Source organism: Mesoplodon mirus, assembly GCF_964341445.2.
Source record: "Mesoplodon mirus genome assembly, chromosome: 3".
NCBI classification, from domain to species: domain Eukaryota; kingdom Metazoa; phylum Chordata; class Mammalia; order Artiodactyla; family Ziphiidae; genus Mesoplodon; species Mesoplodon mirus.
This window is the reverse complement of record NC_138978.1, coordinates 6,875,056-6,895,795: the sequence shown is the minus strand read 5'-3', so window position 1 is coordinate 6,895,795 and position 20,740 is coordinate 6,875,056. Positions and strand designations below refer to the sequence as shown.

The 20,740-nt window shown below is 54.6% G+C and overlaps 1 protein-coding gene across 1 annotated transcript; it reads left to right on the top strand.

Moving 5' to 3' along the window:
* Positions 1–1,120: 1,120 nt before the first annotated feature.
* GPR157 (G protein-coupled receptor 157) lies at positions 1,121–19,045 on the top strand (the record flags this gene model as incomplete). Its single annotated transcript, XM_082616106.1, is given in 5 exon segments — positions 1,121–1,517; positions 14,546–14,759; positions 18,159–18,353; positions 18,828–18,957; positions 18,960–19,045. Coding segments are annotated over 5 exon segments (1,008 nt in total). The 5' UTR covers positions 1,121–1,134.
* Positions 19,046–20,740: the final 1,695 nt, after the last annotated feature.

Genomic DNA, 20,740 nt, shown 5'->3' with positions numbered 1-20,740 from the left:
GTATGAAGTCTTGGTTTGGTGACGCGTAGCACAAGTGACAACACTTGGGACCTGTTACCTCTCTTTTGACACGACTGTGTTTCTTTTTGAGGCAATAAAAATGTTGTGGAATTAGATAATGAGGATGGTTGCACAAACTTGTGTATATGCTATAAATAACTGATTGTACATTTAAAAGGGCCAATTTTACGGCACGTGAATGGTAACCCAAATTTTTAAAAATGAAATTCTCAAAAAAGAAAACCCAGTAAAATTGGAAATTAATGTTTCAATTTCTTTAAAACAATTTCACACATTAAGCTTTATTTAAAAAAATAGAGTGCTCATTGTAAGAAAAGTTGGAAACACCCCGTTCAGGAAGTAACCACCGCCACCCTAACCAGCGAACACCTCCGGTATGGCTGCTTAAGGAAAGAGGATCACTTTGACAGCTGCTGTTGCTACCAGTGGAAAGACTGCCTCCACCCCCGCACACATGCTGGCCGTAAAGAAAGAAGGTAATATTAGCCCTAAAAAACTGTCAGCGCATCCCTCCCCAGGACTGGACGTCCTAGTCGGCTGGCAAGAGCAGGGGCCTCTGGAGGATGCGCGGGGAGGGGGGGGAAGGAGTGCGGCGCTGCAGACTAGACGTGGGGACTGCAGGGTGGAGCGTGGGCGCCAGCGGTGTGGTGGGAGGGCAGGGGCGGAGCCTTGGGGATGGGGCCGGGGGTTGCGGGGAGCGCCTAGGGACGCGGGCACAGGGGCGCCGGGGCGTCGGTGGTGCTCGCGGGAAGGGCTCTGGGGCCGGCCGCGGGTCCGAAGTCGGGACGAGAGGGCCACGGGTGGAGCGTGGAGGACGCAGGGGCGCGGTGTGAGGGCGAGGGTGGGGCGCGGGGGCGGGGCGCGGCCGGGGTCGGGACGTGGGCGCCGCGGGGTGGAGCGTGGAGGGCGCGGGGGCGTGGTGGGGGCGGGGGCGGGGCCTAGGAACAGGGGCGGGGCGGGGCCGCTGGGCCGCTGGGCGGCGGACCTGGAGGGCCTGGGAGGGGCCGAGCCGCGGGCGGGGCGGGCACCGGGTTGTGAGCCGCTCGTTGGTTATGTGCCCAGAAGGCGGCGGCGGCAGCGGCGACCCGGCCCCGGCCCCCTCCGCTCCTGACCATGCCACCTCCCGCGCCCCCCACAGAGCTGGTGCCGTCGGAGCGCGCAGTGGTGCTGCTGTCGTGCGCGCTCTCCGCGCTAGGCTCGTGCCTGCTGGTGGCCACGCACGCCCTGTGGCCCGACCTGCGCAGCCGGGCGCGGCGCCTGCTGCTCTTCCTGTCGCTGGCCGACCTGCTCTCGGCCGCCTCCTACTTCTACGGGGTGCTGCAGGACTTCGAGGGCCCCTCGTGGGACTGCGTGCTGCAGGGCGCGCTCTCCACCTTCGCCAACACCAGCTCCTTCTTCTGGACGGTGGCCATCGCCCTCTACCTGTATCTTAGCATCGTCCGCACCTCGCGCGGCCCCGGAGACGGCCGCCTGCTTTGGGCTTTCCACGTCGTCAGGTGGGTGGCGGCGACGCTGCTTTCCCTCAGGTCCAGTGACCCCTGCCTGGATCCTGTCTGCTGCCCCTGTGGCCCTCGCCACCCTCTGGGCCCTGCGTCGTGATTGGACCCCTGGTCAGGCGCCCAGCAGGCAGTGTCTGCTCCTGTCCTGGGACAGCCCTGGGCCAGCAGAATGATGCTAGGCTTGCCTGGGAGATGAACTTGTCCTGAACATTGCCGCAGGGGGGGCCCCTTTGAGGCGGCCCCAGCCCTAGCCCCCCAGTGAGGTGGGCCCCTCAGCGCAGGCCCTGGAGGGTGGGAGGGGCCAGAGCTCGCCCTCAGAGCATGGCCCTGGTAACTTGGAAGCACCTGGAGAGCTGGCGAGGCCACTCTGGGCCCTTGGCCTCCTGCTTCAGTGCTGACCATGGGGATGGGGGGAAGCAGCTGGTCAGGCTGGGAGATGAGTTAGGTGTGGTGCATTCAGCCACTTTCAGGCTGCCTTCCACCTAGCCCTCTGCCAGATGCAGTGCTTCAGCTGTAAAATTTAGGAAGGACAGTCTTGTTTATTTTATCTTTGCTCATCTCTAAACCTCAGGCCCCAATCTCTTGTTATCTCTGTTCTAGATGATCTTTCTTACTCAATTTCAGCAACTTACTTTCTTACTCAATTTCAGCAACTCTGAAATTGAGGTCAGAGGCAGAGGCTGGTCTGGAAGAGGGCAGCCAGCGGCCTGGAGTCTCTGAGAGTAGAGAAAACCGAGGCCTTGTCCTGCTCTGACATTGAAGGGTCTCATGCAAGTAACCCTCATCTATGGAAGAAGGTTGGCCCCTTCCTGGTGTAATGTCAAGATTCAAACATCTGGTGGTGTCCTCTGGTGAACCCAAGGCAGGAATTTTATAGAGCTTCTTTCCTCCTTTCCTTCCTCCAGATAAGAGTACCAAATGCTACCCTAATTATAGGTTCTCTCTGTTAAATACTTGAGTTCTTTCCGAGGGACTGAAGATAGTCAGCACTTTGGTGGAGACAGGTCACCTGGGTGTCACAACAGTGAGGTCACAAGCCTGCAATAGTCACTTGACCTCCAGGTCTCGGAGCTGTTGGATGGAGGCCAGCTGGTCCCTGGGAAACTAAACGGCCTGCTTCTCGGCTGTTCAAGTCAAAATGTTTGTAGCGAGCCATTCACATGTGCCTCAGGTGCTGCAGATACCCACAGAGAGCGGGGCTGCCTACCCCCCTCCCGCATCCAACCTGATCCCACCAGCCATTTTGGAGACCCCGTCCTTGGCAGGCTGGTTGGCTGTGGGCAGCGTAGAGCTCACGTGTACTTGAAAAGGAGCCCAAGACTTTCTTTGCAAGATTCTCTTGTCTTTTTCCCCCTCTTTTGAAAAATACTGAATACAACGTATTTTTCAAGTGATAAAGAGAACCTGGCACAGCTCCTATAGAAAAGACATTTCCTAAGAAACCTTGCTTTTCACTTCTAGGGATGTTTTCTGTATGCTTAGGGAAGGCCTCCTAAGAAAGCCCGTGTGTCCTTCTCTGGCCGTAAAAAGGAAGCAAATTGTTCCTCTTTGTTTAATGTGATCCACCTGCTTCTTTTTTTTTTTTTTTTTTTTTTTTTGCGGTACGCGGGCCTCTCACTGTCGTGGCCTCTCCCGTTGCGGAGCACAGGCTCCGGACGCACAGGCTCAGCGGCCATGGCTCACGGGCCCAGCCGCTCCGCAGCATGTGGGATCTTCCCGGACTGGGGCACGAACCTGTGTCCCCTGCATCGGCAGGCGGACTCTCAACCACTGCGCCACCAGGGAAGCCCCACCTGCTTCTTAAAAGAAAAAAAAAAAGAAGAAAGAAAGAAAATTACTTGTATCCAAGCTAGAAAGGGACTTTGACCGTTTATTCCCTGTCAGAAGTCAGCACTCGTGTTGCTGGTGTGAGACTTGATAAGACCTGTCCAACGGGTTCATGTATTGACCTAGATCCTCTCAGACCGTATTGCTAAGGACTCTTCAGTGTCTTTCTTTGGAGGATTAGTTTGCTGCTGCTGAAGGACCTCTTGGCATGGGAAATCTCATCTTCAGACTCTGGCTGCCCAGGCACCCACTCGCTAACCATTTCAAATGACTGCAAATCAGTCCTCTTCTTCAGACCTTCCAGTCTTGGAAAATATTTTATTTTTATTTATTTTTTTTAATATTTATTTATTTTTGGCTGTGTCGGGTCTTAGCTGTGGTATGCAGGCTTTCTAGTGGCGCACGGGCTCAGTAGTTGTGGCACACAGGCTTAGTTGCCCCGCGCATGTGGGATCTTAGTTCCCTGACCAGGGATCAAACCCGCATCCCCTGCATTGGAAGGCGGATTCTTAACCACTGGACCACCAGGGAAGTCCCCCGGCAAAATATTTTAAAATATGACAACACAAAGGGCTGCTCTCTCTATTCTTATGAGTTGATTTTTAAAAAAAAAAAACTGACAAATATCTTGAGAAACGGACAAAGGACATTCTGACGAAATAGTAAAAGCATGAATACTCAAAACAATACAACAATGAGGTACCATTTTCTCATTAAATTAGAGGGAAAAAAATAGTAAGGCAGGATACTAATGTGATAAATGCAGATGAAACTGGTGTTTTCCTACATTATTATTGGCCATGTAAGTTGGAATAATCCATGTAGAAAATATTTGGTTCATACCCCTTGACCCCAGCAATCCTATTTGTAGGCATCTAGTCTAAGGGGATAAACCAAATTACATGCAAAGTGGGATGTACGAAGGAGTTTGCGTGGCACTGTTAGCCAGAACAGTGATGAGAATTTGAAAGCAACCGAAATGTTCAAAAAATCGGGGATCAGTAAGTTACAGACTATACCCCACCCAGAACTGTTATGCTGCCATTAAATACCGGCCATGGGGCTTCCCTGGTGGTGCAGTGGTTGAGAGTCCGCCTGCCGATGCAGGGGACATGGGTTCGTGTCCCGGTCCGGAAAGATCCCACATGTCACGGAGCGGCTGGGCCCGTGAGCCATGGCCGCTGAGCCTGCACGTCCGGAGCCTGTGCTCTGCAACGGGAGAGGCCACGACAGTGAGAGGCCCACGTACCGCAAAAAAAAAAAAAAAAAAAAAACTGGCCATGAACTCTATAAGTCATATACTTTTTAAACGGTATGATACAACGTTAAGTGGGAAAAGCCATCTATAAAACTAAATGCAGCCATGCACCACAGGAGGCTGGAGAGAGTCGCAGGCAAGTTCCCACAAAGCACCTGCGTGGCCCCTGGGACCCCATCATAATGCCTGACATAGTTTCCTTTACAGAAAGACTTTATCTCATTGGGGAAGGAGGGCAGCTTAGACTTTATCCTCAGAGAAATTGCCTGTCATCACAAGCTGCATCAGGCTCCTGAGGTCTTGCAAGGATCACGCTTTGATCCTCCATAACCCAGGGGACTCACCCAGAGATGACCACCCTCCAGCCACAGCCGATGAGACTTTCCCAAGGCCACAGAGCTGTTAGCAGGAGGCTCAGGGTTAGAACTTCAAGGTCAGTGCCCCTTTTAGGATTCCATCTTGTCTCTTGGCCTTGATAATAATTTTTTAAACTGAGAGATAATTCGACAATCGTTTATTTTTAACTTTCCAGATTTCCCCCATTATTAACACTTTACCATGTTAGCTTTTCTTATCCTCTCCAATTATTTTTTTTCTGGAACCATGTAAGAATAAGTTACAGGGACTTCCCAGGTGGTGCAGTGGTTAAGAAACCACCTGCCAATGCAGGAGACACGGTTTGATCCCTGGTCCGGGAAGCAACTAAGCCCGTGTGCCACAACTACTGAGCCTGCACTCTATAGAGTCCGTGAGCCACAACTACTGAGCCCATGTGCTGCAACTCCTGAAGCCTGCATGCCTAGAGCCTGTGCTCTGCAACAAGAGAAGCCACTGCAATGAGAAGCCTGCGCACCGCAGCAAAGAGTAGCCCCTGCTTGCCACAACTAGAGAAAGCTCGTGTGCAGCAATGAAGACCCAACACAGCCAAAACTAAAATTAAAAAAAAAAAAAGAGTAAGTTACAGACCTGATGCCCCCAACTCCTAAATCCTTCAGTGTGCATTTATTTCCAAAAGACAAGGACAGTCTCTTGTGTGACCACGTATACCTCCCCAAAGCAGAGAGTAACGTGGAGCAGTGCCAATATCTGATTGTGTCATGTGAAGAAGGAAAAAGGCAAAGCAACTAAAAAGAAAAAAATATGTGTGTGTGTCTGGTAAAAAAAAAAAATCTGATTGTGGATCTATTGAGGTTTTGCCAGTTGTCTAATAAGGTCGCCGATAGCAAAGGGACTTTGTTTTCATGTCTCTTCATCCTCCTTCAATCGGGAGCAGTGTTTCCTTGTTCCTTGGTGTTTCACAACTGGTCTTTTTGAAGAGTAAAGGCCCGTTATGGTGTAGGATGTCCCCCCTCATCTGGGTTGCCTGTTGCTTCCTCGGGAGTGGATTCAGGATCTGCACCTTGGGCTGGAATCTCACAGAAACCTGTTCTCGCTTCCTACCTGGTGGTGGCTGGCGACTTTGATTTGTTCCGTTCCCGGTGATGTTCACTTTGATTGCTTGGTCAGGGTGTTATCTGCCAGTTCTCCACCACAGTTACTCTTGTTCCTTTTGTACTTAATAAGGATCTTGTCGAGATAAACCTCCTGGAACTCCTCGAAGTCTCACCCAAGGGTTTCACATCCCCTGATTCCGACAGCATTCTGTGGTGACTTTTCTGGATGTTGCCTCATCTTTAAAGTGTGAGAATATTCTGTGTTCAGGGAAAGCCCTGTGATAAGTCCCTTTCTACTGTGTCTTAGCTGTGGAGGCGGCATGGTACCGACACCACATATTTTATTGATTGACTGCAGTATAGTTGATTTACAATGTCGTGTTAGTTCCAGGTGAACAACACAGTGATTCCGTTATATATTTATATTGTTTTTCAGATTCTTTTCCCTTATAGGTTATTACAAAATATTGAGTATAGTTCCCTGTGCTATACAGTAAGTAGGTCCTTGTTGTTTATCTCTTTTATATAGTGTGTGTGTTTATGTTAATCCCAAACTCCTAATTTGTCCACCCCCCTTTCCCCTTTGGTAACCACAAGTTTGTTTTCTAAGTCTGTACCCATATTTTACATGCATGTAGATAAGCATCTGTGACCCCGTGTTTGCAGTTCTCACCTAAGAAAGGGCTGGGCAGCTTAGCCTGTAGCAGCTATGGGCGGGGTCATTTCCTTTCAGATAAGATAAGCATGAAACCATCTCTGTCCCCCTGCAGAAGGTGACCTGCCTATCAAAAGCAGTCTTCAGCCCCTCTTCCCCTGCAAGGTGGCGGCTCCTTCTGAACCAGTACAGCAGGGTCATGGACTGTCCCCTCACCACTGGGCCAGGTGTGTCCTGTGATTGTGGGGGGAGGTCAGGCTGGGGCGCCTCGTCTCGCCGCGTCAGAAGTGGAGCCCAGGCCAAGCTGGCAGCCTCGAGCAGCCTTTGGGTTTCTTCTGGCTGCACTGCAGTGGGGATAGGTGTGGGCATGACCCCCAGCCCACGTGCCCACCCACCCTCTGGCATTTGCTGGAGGCTCTGGAGGAAGAGAGAAGTCTATGGCACCCCAAGTTCACCATGAAAACCCCTGCTGTGGGGATTGGGAAGTTCCAGCGCAGAGAAAAGGGGCCCCGTGGGCCCCGAAGGGGAGAGCCTGCAAGCTCTCTAATCAGACACTGGCTCACTCACAGCAGGGCCCAGTGACAAGGCCCCAAGTGGGCAGTGTCTGAATGGGGGGTGAATCCAGTGGTTGCATGAACAGCACCCCACATCAGATGGTGCTCCCCAAAATGATAAGAGCTAAACCGGCTTTGTTTGCTGAGGGTCCTGCTGCATTGAGTTCTCTGCGCTGCATTTGCGTGTCCGTGGGACACCCTCTGCGGCACCAGAGGCTGCCCCTTGACCCTGCCGGAGCGGAGTCAGAGTCTACCCCGGGCCCAGGTGGGCAGGAAAGCGTCCCTGAGCACTGCACAGTGCTCCTCGGCACCCACAGAGCCAGGGCTGCAGAGGCCTGTGCCAGGGGCTGAGTGTTTAGAAGTTCCCTTGGACGCCTTTCCCCACCTCTGCGGCCAGGGCTACCGAGCGACCGACCTCGCGGTGGCCTGGCCGGTGGCTGACACCCTGAACTCCCACGTCCTGCCCCCTGCCCGACCCTTAACAATAAGAGCCCATTGCTGGGGCAGAAACCTCCAGGCGGCCTCCTCGGGCCTGGATTCCTTGCACCAGGCTGTGCCCCCTGCAGCTGCATCCCTCCGGGCCCAGGCCCGGCTCTCTCCTGCTCCCAAGAGCTTTAGAAACTGGCACATGGTTGCCGGATAGTTTCGTTCTCAGAGCATCTTGGGGTCATGGTCACATTCAAGGCCCTCCATAGGCCCCAGGCACATGGACCAGGCTCTGCTGTTTGGGGGAGAAGACCCTCTTGCAGCCTTCCCATCAGGTGCCACCCCGCACCAGAGATCTGTAGGAAGGGTGAGGTTTGGGGGGAGGGGGGAGTACAGGAATCCAATGGTGGATTGAGCAGACCTTGCGCCCTTGGTGCGGAGGGGGAAGGGTGTTCCCAGCCCTGACTGTGAAAGCGGCTCTGTCACCACAGGTGTCCCCCTCCCTGACTGGTGGGACAGGTTTCAGAAGATCCCCAGCTGGGCAGACTGGAAACTCTGAAGGAAAGCCAGAGCCTTGCTCTCGGGGGCACCGGCCGCCTCTCATGGTCGTCTGACAAATGCCACGGAATCCAGGTGTGGGACGCGGCCTGCTCACCGACCGCCTGATCCCGCGGTGCTTCAGCTTCTCGTGGGGCGACTGAAGAACAAAGTGAATGTCGAGTTCCAAAAGCCAAGCTCATGACCGGTCTTCAGGGCATTTGTCAGTTTACCCCTCCCCTAAGCCCGCTGAGGGCCCCCAGCTCTGCTGGTTTGGGTGTCGGGGGGTGTCCCAGGGCTGGGCTGCCATCCCCTGCCCTGGCATGTCTCTCCCCCAGAGTTGGTAGGGAGCATCTGCCTTCGTCTGCTGCGGCTGCCCTAACAAAGCCTGCAGACTGGGTGGGGCGCTTAAACAACAGACATCCCTTCTCTCCCGGTCCTGGAGGGTGGAAATCGGAGATCCAAGTGTAGGCAGGGTTGGTTTCTGCTGAGGCCTCTCTCCTTGGCTTGCAGATGGCCGTCTGCACCCTGTGTCCTCAGATGGTTGTCCCTCAGTGAGTGTCTGCATCCTAATCTCCTCTTCTTACAAGGACACCTGTCCTACTGGATTAGGACCCACCCAATGACCTCATTTTAACCTAATCACCTCTTTAAAGACCCTGTCTCCAGATACGGTCCGTCCCGACGTACTGGGGGTTAGGACTTCACCGGAATTTGGGGGCAGGAGGGGACATACTCAGCCTATAACTGCCTCCGAAGGGGGAGGAAGCCAACTTGGAGTCTGGCCTCGGTTTCCAGGCAAACACACGTGAGAGCTGGGGCCTGGGCACCTCTGGGAGCAGCTCTTGGTGCCCCTCCAAGTGGGGGATTCTGCTCAGAGAGTGGTCTGCAGGCCCCCTCCATCTAGGTGACCCCAGCCACGCTTCTCCTCCGCCTGCACCACAGGTTTGGAGAGAAGGAGCCTCACTGGTCACCTGCTTTAACCATGTCCCTCCTCAGTGCCTTTCATACCATCCCCTGCACGTGGTCACATGGCTTCCTTCCCTTGATGGGGGACGCTGCCAGTTTAGCCCTTGGCTTTGGGACTGAGCAGGATGCCTGCCCTTTCCTTCGGCCGCCTGAGTCTGCTCTGCTAGCAGGACGTCCCCAAGAGTCTTCCAAGACTCGAGGCCCAGCTCCAGGCCCAGCATGTCCTCACATGCCCGCTCTGGTGCCAGCTTCACAGTCTCAGGTTTAGAATGTGGGTCCCAGGTGTCCACACGGAGGCAGGACAGTTTGCTGGCCGTTCTCCATCACCCACGTCTGGGCATCACGGCAGCCCCTCCGACCACACACCTTCTGGGTCCCAGTCAGCTACAGCCCTTGGTCTCTTTCACATGTGCTGTTGTTAAGCCGTATCTTACTTGTTCTGATTTTGTTTGTTTTTTGATTGATGGCTGCTTTTTTTTTTTTTTTGGAGGGATAAAAAACTGTTAGGTGGTACATGTCAGAAATTAGCAGTAGACATTTCTGGAAAGTGAGAATTAGGTCACACATGTCTTTGTAGAGTTCCTCCCAGAGTTGGACACCACCTACAACTCAGGGTGGCCACTTGGCCAGAGAACAGCTTGGCTTATTGCGGTTGCCAAACAGATTTTCTCCTGGCTCTATAGGTGAGAGACTGGTGCAGGGCACCTTCAGCCCCCTATCCTTTTCATCCTCTGTCCAGTGGTGGCCTGGAGCCGGCTTGCGGGACCCGATTGTTAAATTTCAGGGCATTTTGTGGGCTGATTGTTAGATAGAACATCGTTAAAAATTAAATTATATAAACTTACAATTAAATAAATTGCATTAAAAACAAAAGTAACATACTCAAAACTCCTTAAGTCGTAATTATACTTTTTAAAAAATTTATTTTATTTATTTATTTATTTTTGGCTGAGTTGGGTTGTGGCGAGCGGGGGCTATTCTTCGTTGCGGTGCATGGGCTTCTCACTGCGGTGGCTTCTCTTGTTGCAGAGCACGGGCTCTAGGTGCGCGGGCTTCAGTAGTTGTGGCTCGTGAGCTCTAGAACGCAGGCTCAGTAGCTGTGGTGCACGGGCTTAGTTGCTCCGTGGCATGTGGGATCTTCCCAGACCAGGGCTCGAACCCGTGTCCCCTGCATTGGCAGGCAGATTCTTAACCACTGCGCCACCAGGGAAGTCCCCTAATTATACTTTTGTTGATTTGTAGAGCAGATGTCAGCAAACTTTTCCTGTACAGGACCAGATAGTATTTTCAGGTCTGCAGGCCATGCGATCTCCGATGCCACTGCTCAGCTCAGCTCTGGTAGCTTAGAAGCACCCATGGATGATATATAACCAGTGAGTGTGGCTGTATGCAGTAAAACTTTATTTTAAAAAACAGACTGAATCGGGAGCTTGGGATGGACACATACGCATGGCTGTGTATAAGACCGATAACTAATAAGAACCCACTGTAGAGCACAGGGAACTCTACTCAATACTCTGTAATGACCTATATGGGAAAAGAACCTAAAAAAGAGTGGATATATGTATATGTATAACTGATTCACTTTGCTGTACACCTGAAACTAACACAACGTTTTAAATCAACTATACTCCAATTTAAAAAATAAAATAAATAAATTAAAAACAGACTGGGCCGGATTTGGCCTGAGGGCCCTAGTTTGCTGGACCCCTGTTCTAGATTTAAGAAAGTGATAGAGAAAATGTTAGTAGTAAAGATTAAATGCAAAAGTGTTTCTTGTCTCTGTACTTAAGCCCTGGCGGCAGCCACGTCGGGGCAGGTGGGAAGCCGCATATTTCACGGGGCGGTGATGAGAAGGGGCCATGTCCCAGAGCAGGAAAAAAGAAGGAACATTCTTCCAGTGTTGGAAAAGTATTACCTGAGTCCGCCTGCCAATGCAGGGGACACGGGTTCATGCCCCGGTCCGGGAAGGTCCCACATGCCTCGGAGCGGTTAGACCCGTGAGCCATGGCCGCTGAGCCTGCGCGTCCGGAGCCTGTGCTGCGCAACAGGAGAGGCCACAACAGTGAGAGGCCCGCGTACTCCAAAATAAAAAGAAAAGTATTATCTGATCCACAGAGAGGTCACTCATGTCAAGTCGACCCAGTGAAGTCCCAGCTCTCGTCTGGTCCCCCAGGTCTTCCTCATTTCACTTCCATCTTAGTCATTAAGGAAAATGGAAACATCAGCCACCTGCTCATCACGGAACTACTCTCATTGGCTGACTGCAACCACAGGTTGGCTGCAGATAGCAGAGCTCCGCAAAACTCAACAGAAGCCTCCTGTGAGAATCAATTGGCTGTGTGGAATGTACGATAAGGAGTACTGGGTATTTTATTATTATTTACAAATTGTGTGCCGCACATCCTTTATGTCTGTAAAATTCATAATCAGCTTACGTTTGTGTACATACACACACACACACGTGCGTAGATGTCTTTCTGATGTTAAAACATCACCAGCACACCATTGTCTGTACCTGTAAGTTACGAGTCTGGTGGAGCCTGCTTGGTGGGGCTATTAGACCATCCCTCCCACTCCATTCCCACTGCTCTCTGAGGTCACCTTTTCTTCCACCTCCCCTCAGGTACCTCCCCAGGCAGCTTCTAGCCTCAGCAGAGCTGCTGTCTTGTGCTTGAGTTCAAACAGCAACTCTGATTGATCAACCCACATGCTCACCCCTTTCAAAGCCGTCTATTTGGTCTTCCCTCTGGCTATTTTCCATCACAGATTCAGCTCCAGGCACACCCCAGTAACACAGAGGAAATACATCACTGGGTAGCTTTTGTACAACAAACCTAAAGTTGTAAAATGTGGGACTGTCACCCTGTGGTCCCCAGGGGCTGTAGGGATGCTGAGGAGGGAAAGAAGCTGCTTCCTCCCGCCAAGCCTGTGCTCTCCTTTCCCGCTGGGGTGGGAATCCTCGGCTCCAGTCCTGCCGGGTGTTGGTCCCTAAGCACAGCTTTCCCATCTCTAACTTCAGGATTTCCCGTTCAGCCCTTTAAAAGCCTTTCACCTCCTTTCAGTAATGTCCTTGCAGTGAATATTTAAAGAGTAAATTGGGAAAAGCTGTCTCAGTCACTTGGTTCAAACTTCACTCGTTCATTCGTTCATTCATTCAGCAGGTCCTAGTTTTGCCCCTATCATGTGCCAGGCACTGGTGTAGATGCCAGGATAGAGCAGTGAACCCACATGGCCCTCGCCTCATGGAGCTCATAGCTGACATGTGTTGTCCTAAAATCCCAGGATGGCGTGAGTTTTAAAACGGTAACCCTTTGGTTTGACACTAATATATATTAACTCACCAGATCAATAACTTTGCATAGCACAAACATTTAAAATAGACACACTCCATCCATTTAAAGTGTAACTTGGTACCTTTCTCATAATCCTTTTTTTAAAAAATAAATTTATTTATTTTATGTATTTATTTTTGGCTGCATTGGGTCTTCTTTGCTGCGCGCGGGCTTTTTCTAGTTGCGGCGAGCGGGGGCCACTCTTCATTGCGGTGCACGGGCTTCTCACTTTGGTGGCTTCCTCTTGTTGCAGAGCATGGGCTCTAGGCACGGGGGCTTCAGTAGTTGCGGCACATGGGCTCAGTAGTTGTGGCTCGCAGGCTCAGTAGTTGTGGCGCACAGGCTTAGTTGCTCCGCGGCATGTGGGATCTTCCCGGACCGGGGCTTGAACCCGTGTCCGCTGCCTTAGCAGGCAGATTCTTAACCCCTGTGCCACCAGGCAAGTCCCCACCATCCTTTACTTTCTACGGGGTTTTGCCCCCTTCCGTGCTCTTGTGACTTCAAGGAGGATGTGCTGCTTCTGCCTCTGCTGGGCTGTCGGGGCAGCAGAGCTGAGGGTGGCACCCAGTGGCCCGCCCCAGGCTCTGGTCCCTCCTGCAGAGGCCAGTGAGGGGAGGAGGTACCAAGTCTTTCCTGGGCCCAGGAAGCGGACTTTCTCCCTTTCCTCGCCATCCCTGCCCTGCCTTGTCCCCAGCCCTGCGGCGTTTGGAGGACCTTATAAAATCACAGCCCTTCTAGCCTCGTTTTGGTAACAGACTAAGTGCAACTGTGGCCTCATCCTTGTTCTATGACCGTCTTTCAGAAAGTGCCGATATTCCTTACACAGAGCCCTCAAGACAGAACCAGTTTCTGAACTAAACGTTTTCCTGATGACACTGTCCTATTTACTTACTGCTTGTTCTCTGGGCGGCCGACCTACCACGTAGGCCCGTGTGTCCTCCTGGGGGCAGAGACCGCGCAGGCCTCATGCATCCCTGGTGGCTACACCGCAGGCCCGGATCCTGGGACCTGGGGACAAGCCTCACTGACAACATTGGTCGTAACTGCGGACACGCGTACCCTGTCCCGCATGCTGGATGTAACGCTGATGAGTTTATTCTCGTGACAACCAACAACGATGCCCTGCTCCAGGCACCGTGATCATCCCCACTTTTTGGAGAAAAACACGGATGTGTTGCAGCCACGTGGGGCAGGGCCGAGACTCGGACCCAGCCTGCTGCATCGTGGTCCAAGCTCTTAACCATTCTGCCGGGCCACCACAGGTCCCCCTGGCTGATTTAAAAGGCTTGGCGAGGAGACTCGTGCGGGGACCACTGGGGAGGGGCCCTGGGGCTCAGCCCTAATCCCAGGTGTGTTGCCATTGCAGTAAACTCTAGAAAAGTCAGCCCAACACTGCACTGAGAGGGGGCCCCCGCCCCAGGCTTTGTGCTTTAGTGGGCCCCCTTGGACCCTTGGCAGTGCCCGCCCCTTCCCATAGAGCATGGAGGGCTCAGGACCGAGGAGATGTGTCCGCCCGGAGCCCAGGGCCCGTCTTCTAGTTCCTCCTGTGGGTGCACGGGACCCAGACAACCCCAAGCCACCAGTGTGTGCACCCCTGGGCCCAGGCTGGCCAAGGGGGCCTGACTGTTGGCGGGGTGTGTGGATGAGGCTTGTCCACATGGGCTGGTGTTTGCGGGCCAGTGCACAGGCCCCTCGGTGTGGGAAGGAGCCGGCCGTCCCGATGCCACAGCATCCCAGCGCCAGTCTCCGAGGAGCCTGGCAATTCTGAAATAGAACCCGGCCTCCAAGGGCTCGGGAGGGTTTGTCCAGGTGGGAGGCCAGGGCATCCCGGGCTTGGCAGGGCTTGGTTAGAGCAGGGCTGGGTTGGGGGATTTGAGCACTCCCGCCCCTCCTCTCTGCAGGGACACTGCTGCGCGCTTGGGAGAGCACCGTGCTTCTTGCGTACACAGCATCCCGGTCCCTTCGCCCTCGCTGGCTTTGCCGGGAGCCGGGTCTGACCTCACCGCCTCCCGTTTGCTCCTTATTCCTCAGCTGGGGGGTTCCGCTGGCCATCACCGTGGCGGCTGTCACTCTAAAGAAGATCGGCTACGATGCCTCGGACGTGTCCGTGGGCTGGTGCTGGATCGACCTGGAGGCGGAGGACCGCGTGCTGTGGATGCTGCTGACTGGGAAGGCGTGGGAGATGCTCGCCTACGTCACGCTGCCCATGCTCTACCTCCGCATCCGGAAGCACATCAACAGAGCGGTACGTGCCCCACGGGGCCCCGGCCCAGAGCTCTGTGTGGCCGCTGTGTCCCGGCATCGGGGTTGGCTGCCGTAGGGGACAGGACTGGTGACCGACCAGAGTGACGGAGCGTTTGCTGTGCCTCAGGCACCGTGACGCGCGCTGAATTAATAAGCATCGTGGGTTGTCTGGTTTGCTAGTTATGCAGCCCTATCGGGAGCGGGTCCTGTTACCCTCCATTTGTGGATGAGGAAACGGGGGCTCACCGAAGTTAAGGGGCTCCCCAGACTCGCCCAACTCTGACTGAGCTGCTGTGAAGCCAAGGAGGCTGCGGGCTCAGCCTGTGTTCTGGGCCGCAGCTCTCTACTGCCCCCTCCTGGACAGATCACCACGGTCGCTTAACCTGGAGACGAATTTGGATGAAAGATGACCAGTAGCCCAATAAGAATTGAACTGGCACGCCCCTGGGGAGAGGAGACCACAGACTTTCACAATCAGCGATACAAGTAACTCACTTCTTTCTCCTTGGTGATTAAAATATTATAAGTGGTAGACTTTTCAGGCTGTCAGGAATTCATAAATCAATAGCCTGGGCTGCTCTGAAGTCTCCTAGACTTCTGGCCAGAAATTCTAGGAAAGAATGGTTTCCCTCTGATGATGTGGCCAAATTGTTCCTTGCTCTGGACTACCGGTTCCGCACATGTAAAGTATGGGCTTTCTCCTAGCCACAAGCAAACTGCTACCCCAAAAAGCCTCAGATTAGCCCATCCGTTGGTCCACTCAACCATTCATTCAGTGTGTTTTTATTGAGCATCTACTATGCACAAAAGCTCTGTGTGTCGGTGGGAATGCTAAGGAGAGCTCAGGCATGGATCCTGCCCTCCTAGGAGGAGGCAGACGTGTAATTACGATGGAAGATGAAACGGGGCTGGAGCAGTAACATCGTGAAAACTCTGGGGATAGACTTCCAAGCTCATTCTGCTGGTGTGGTACCTGTGTTTCTTTTTTGCTCTGAGTTTTCAAGGCTGTAATTGTAGGCGAGAACGTCCCCAGCTTTTGACTTTCGGGTGTGCTGCTGACTCAGCGGTCATTTCCAAGTGTGTAGGGTGCTCCTCGCAGCTGTCTGACACCTGATCGCCACCCTGTATGTGGGATGCACACTTTGGGTTCTCTTTTTACTCCAAAATTTACCTGATTCTCACCCCTCCCTGCCGCCCTCTTCTGGCTCAGCTTGGAGTCGTTGACAAAGATGCTGGCAGGGCTCACCGATGGGTCTGAGATCCTCTTTGTCTACTTAGGGTTTTTTAGTTGGTCTCCTGCCTGGGCCAGGGCTGCCCTGCTCACCTCCTCTTTTCCGTTGCCCTGGGAAGGTTCCGGACTCCCCGATGAAAGCTCCCAGGAGCCCTACCAGGCTCTGCCCAGGACCTCCCCATGCCCTCCCCCAGCTGCCTTTTCATGTGGTTTTTTTCTTTTTTTTTTTTTTTTTTGGCCATGCTGCGGGGCATGCGGGATCTTAGCTCCCTGACCAGGGAACGAACCCGTGCCCCCTGCAGTGGAAGCACAGAGTCCTAACCACTGGACGGCCAGGGAAGTCCCCCTGACCACCAGATTTTAAATTGGCACCGCCAGCTCTCCCTCCTGCCCAGACTCTTAACCACTGGAGCGCCAGGGGAGTCCCTCGTGTGTCTGTCTTCCTCCCTACCCTTCCTGTAGCGGGGGCAGGAAGCCTGGGGCCCTGCCTGTGAGGCTGACCACCCCCCCCATGTGAGAATGGTCCTCTCCTACAGCTCTGCAGGTGTTTCCAGAGAAAACAAATACTAGTGAGCAGGGAGGTGAGTATGTGCCGGTCGTTCCCTGCCTCTAGCTAGGAGGGAGAGCTAAAAATAAATGAACTGGGTGAGCTTTGCCCTGAGGAAGAGTGGACTAGCAGCCCTGGCTAGCGCCCGGCTAGTGCCTGGCTAGTGCCCGGCTCCCCCGCCCACCCGTGTGGTCCTGGAGGGGGTGGGTGGTGCCGTTCTCTGGGTGCTGAAGGCCCTGGGGAGGAAGCATGTGCTCTGAGCAGGTGAGCTGCAGCAGCTTGGGTGCTCAGAGATGCCAAAGGGTGTGGTTCTTCTCCTCACCTGCGCCGTCAGTGTCCCCCACAGAGGACCAGGCTCAAAAACACATCTTTGTTATGGAGCAGTGTTTTTTCCATCTATTTTTAGAAATTCGGTCGTGATCTGGAACTGCCTTTCCTGTCACTGAAGGGCATTCCAAGGAGCGGGGAAACCAAAGCTGGCGGCTGCTCACCTTTTCTTCCTGTCCCAGCTTTGGGCAGAGCCCCTGCTGTGGGGCAGGCTGGCAGGGTGGGGGGACGCAGCAGGGTTGGGGGGTGAGGGGGGCTTGCCTTCTGGAGGAGGAGGATGACCATGAGCAATGGGCCTGATAAACGAGGGTGAATGGCGTCCAGGAAGGAAGATGATAAGAGCTATGAAAAGCAGACAAGGATAAAGAGCTGGAGGTGGGGACAGGATCACCTGGGAAATGCCTTTGCAGTTTAAATAGGTTGTCAGGATAGCCCTTATCCAGAAGGCGACACTGGAGCAAAGACTTGAAGAGGGTGAGGGAGTGAGCCACGTAGACGGTTGGGGAAGAGCATTCCAGCTCGAGGGAGCAGCCTGTGCAAAGGCCCTGGGGTGGGGTGTGCCTGGCATGTTTGGAGCATTAGGAGGCCCGTGTGTCTGGAGAAGAGTAAAGGGGGTACGTAGCAGGAATGAGGTCAGAGCTAGACTAGGGTTGGGGACATCGTAAGGAACGTGTGAAATGGGGAGACACCAAGAGCTTTGAGTGGAAGACTGGCTTGATCCGACTTAGGTTTTCAACGAGCCACGCTGCTTCTGTGTTGAGAGTAAGACTGCAGTGGGGACGGGGTGGGGTGGTCAGGGCGATAGAGGGAGACCTGTGAAGAAGCAGTGGCAGCTCACCAGAGAAGGGGTGGTGGTGCTTGGACCGGACTGGTGGCAGTGGTAGTGGACATCCAGGTCTGGGTCTGTTTTGAAGGCAGGGCCTGCAGGGCTTGCCTATGGATCGGACGTGAGCTGTCGCACAGAGAGAGGGACCAAAGGCCATTCCCAAGTTTGGGGCCTGGACGGCTGGAAGGACGGAGGTCCCGTTAGCTGAGATGGGGAAGCGTGCAGCAGGCTGGGGGTCGAGAGCAGGCATGTGTTTCGGACCTGAGAAGTTTCCAACGTGCTTTAGCCACCCTCGTGGGGTGTGGAGCAGACAGTGGATGGAGGAGACGGGGCAGAGGTGGGAACCTGGGCTGCCGGCCTCAGGCACTGCGCGGCTCACGACCTCCGCGTCCCGGGGGGGAGGGCAGCCTGTGGTGGGGCTGGAGGGGGCGGGAGGGCCTCATGTCTGCTTTGTGTGTTCCTTGTGCAGCATGAGGCTCTCTCCGAGTACCGGCCCCTCGTGTCCCGGGCGCACCAGCTCCAGCGCCGCACCTCCACGGCCGATAAGAAGCTGGTCCTCATCCCGCTCATCTTCGTCTGCCTCCGGGTCTGGAGCACCGTGCGGTTCGTCCTGACCCTCTGCGGCTCCCCGGCAGTGCGGACCCCGGTGCTCGTGGTTCTGCACGTAGGTCTGCCCCGCCACCGCCCCGCCCCGCCCTCGCGGCTCCCGGCCAGACTGCGGGGTCAGCAGGGTCAGATCCCTGTCCCCGGCAGGCAGGCAGGCAGGCAGGCGGGGGGCTGTGCCCCACCTCGGCTTGCTCGCTACCCCACAGGGAGCCTTGAAGAGTGAAGGTGGAAGGTCAGCGTGGCTCGGGGGCAGCCCGGGGGTGTTGAGTTGCTGTCCAGTGGCCTAGGAGTAGCCCCGGGAGAGTTGACTGACCCTGAGTCCTCCCCAGCCCAGAAGACCCGGGGACACGCCTGCAAGTCCAGGCCTGCCCGGTGCTCAGCCCAAGGCCCACGTGGCCAGGGTCCCCCGCAGACCAGCCTCAAGGGGTGGAGGACCGGGTCCTGGGTCCCCAGCACTTCCCGGCCTCCCTGCGTGTGCTGCTCAGGCCCGCCCCGGCCCTGGCACTCACGCCTCTCCCTTTCTCCCTGCCAGGGCATCGGGAACACCTTTCAGGGGGGCGCCAACTGCATCACGTTCGTCCTCTGCACCCGCACCGTCCGGACTCGTCTCCTCGCTCTCTGCTCCGGCTGCTGCCCTCAGCCTTCCGCTGCCGCCGAGAGCCCGGTGGGCCCCCCAGGGCCTCCGCGCCCTCCACGACGGGCGAGCCTCAGGGGCCCGGGCGGGCCGCGGATGAACTCTCCAGCACCTGAGCTGCTGCGCTCCTAGTTCTGTGCTTGGGTGCTGCCGACCTGGGGCGGGCGGCGCCGAGTCCCCTCTGCAGGGAGCGGGGCGTCAGCTGCGCTGTCCGCCTTGGGCTGCCGAAGCTCTTGAGCCCCGTGGGGAGCAGCGCAAACTCAGCTTGTCTACCTCCTCGACCCTCAAGCACGTCCCCTCACACCGCATCCTTCTGCACGCAGGGGAATTCGTCGGCACGAGGGCTGCACTGAGATTCAGGGAAACCCGATCACTGCCAGGTTGCCTTGCGGTCCGGGCGTCATCGGCCTCGTGACCACACAGCAGTGCTTACAGCTGGAGGGACCCACACCCGTGGGAAAAGCACACAGAGATATATATACCCTGGGCACCCATCCTCAAGAAAATGTCAGGGGGTACCAGCGACGTGGCCCCCACTGAGGTATCACGGAGCAGACTCCTGGTGTGTCAGGGCGTTGAGATTCCCCTGAGAGCCTGGCTTTTCCCGGATGGCTTTGCTGGTCAACGAAAGGGCCAGTTACCTTGAACCAGGCGGTTCCCCCCTGGTGACCAGCATGAGCGCAGCCGCACACAGCTGCGCAGGACAGCTGGTCTCCTGGGGCCTCCAGAAGTCTCTCCACGGGCTGCCAGCCCTTGGTGTATGGATTGTGTTTGAGTTTCAAGCAGAGGCCAGGATCCAGACTCCTGTCTCCCCCAGGCACTTAAAATGCAGGTCCCTCCTCCAACGCAAGGGCTGGAACAGGACAGGAAGAGGCCACTGCAGAAGTCCCCGCAGACGCCCCACTGTCACTTGGGTCTGTTCTTGTAAAGACGGAAACGGGTGAGTCAGGGAAGGATCTGGCTCATTCATTTCCTAGGTTAATTTTGTATAGGAAAGGCGACCAGAGGGTTAGGGAACACCCAAATACTGATTCTTCTCTGAAGGTGAAGGTTTGGGGGATTGGTTGGGGAGAGTGACGCATGCATCGTGGGGTGATTTAAAAGAAAAAGGATTTAAAAGAAGCATCCGTATCTCTATAACCTATGACTCTTCCACCAACCCTTTCGTCTTAGGTCAGAAAACAATTTCTCTGTTCAGTCACAGAAGCCACTGGCTAAGAATGGGAGGTGTAACTGTCACCGTGCGTGTGGGGCCTTGGGGAAGAAAAGTACAACTAACCCGATAGGTGCCCCTCCCTTGGGTCCCATGAGAACTCTGCAAAACTGATTTTCTGAACCTGTAAGAGGGTTCTGGATTAAAACCAAAGCCACACCCTACTGTTGATTCCTCTTTTACTCTCAAAAGCAAAATCTGTAACAGGAAGAGACTCTGAAAGGAATAGTCCTCCACAGAACTAGGTCCAAAACGCTCCTTTTGGGTTCCCTTTTTAAAAGAAGTTTTTATGAAAATCAGCAAGAGGTGAACATCCCTTTAGGATTCAGAGAAAGCTCTGGGCTGCCCTACAGAAAGCTACTTGTCAGTAAGGCGGTCTCCTTACAGAAATGGCCCACGTGAGGGGAGTCTGGGGGTCCCCTAAAGGCATTACAGCTCATCATGGGTGCCTAGCTGGTAAAGAGCCTCACGTTAGCTTCTAGAACGGAGCAGAAATTCAGGAAGTTGCTTGCTGCAAAAGAGGAGATGACTCACGGCTGAGTTAGTATGGGCCCTGGGGGAATGACGCTCGAATACCTCTTGTTCTGAAGGGGTCCTC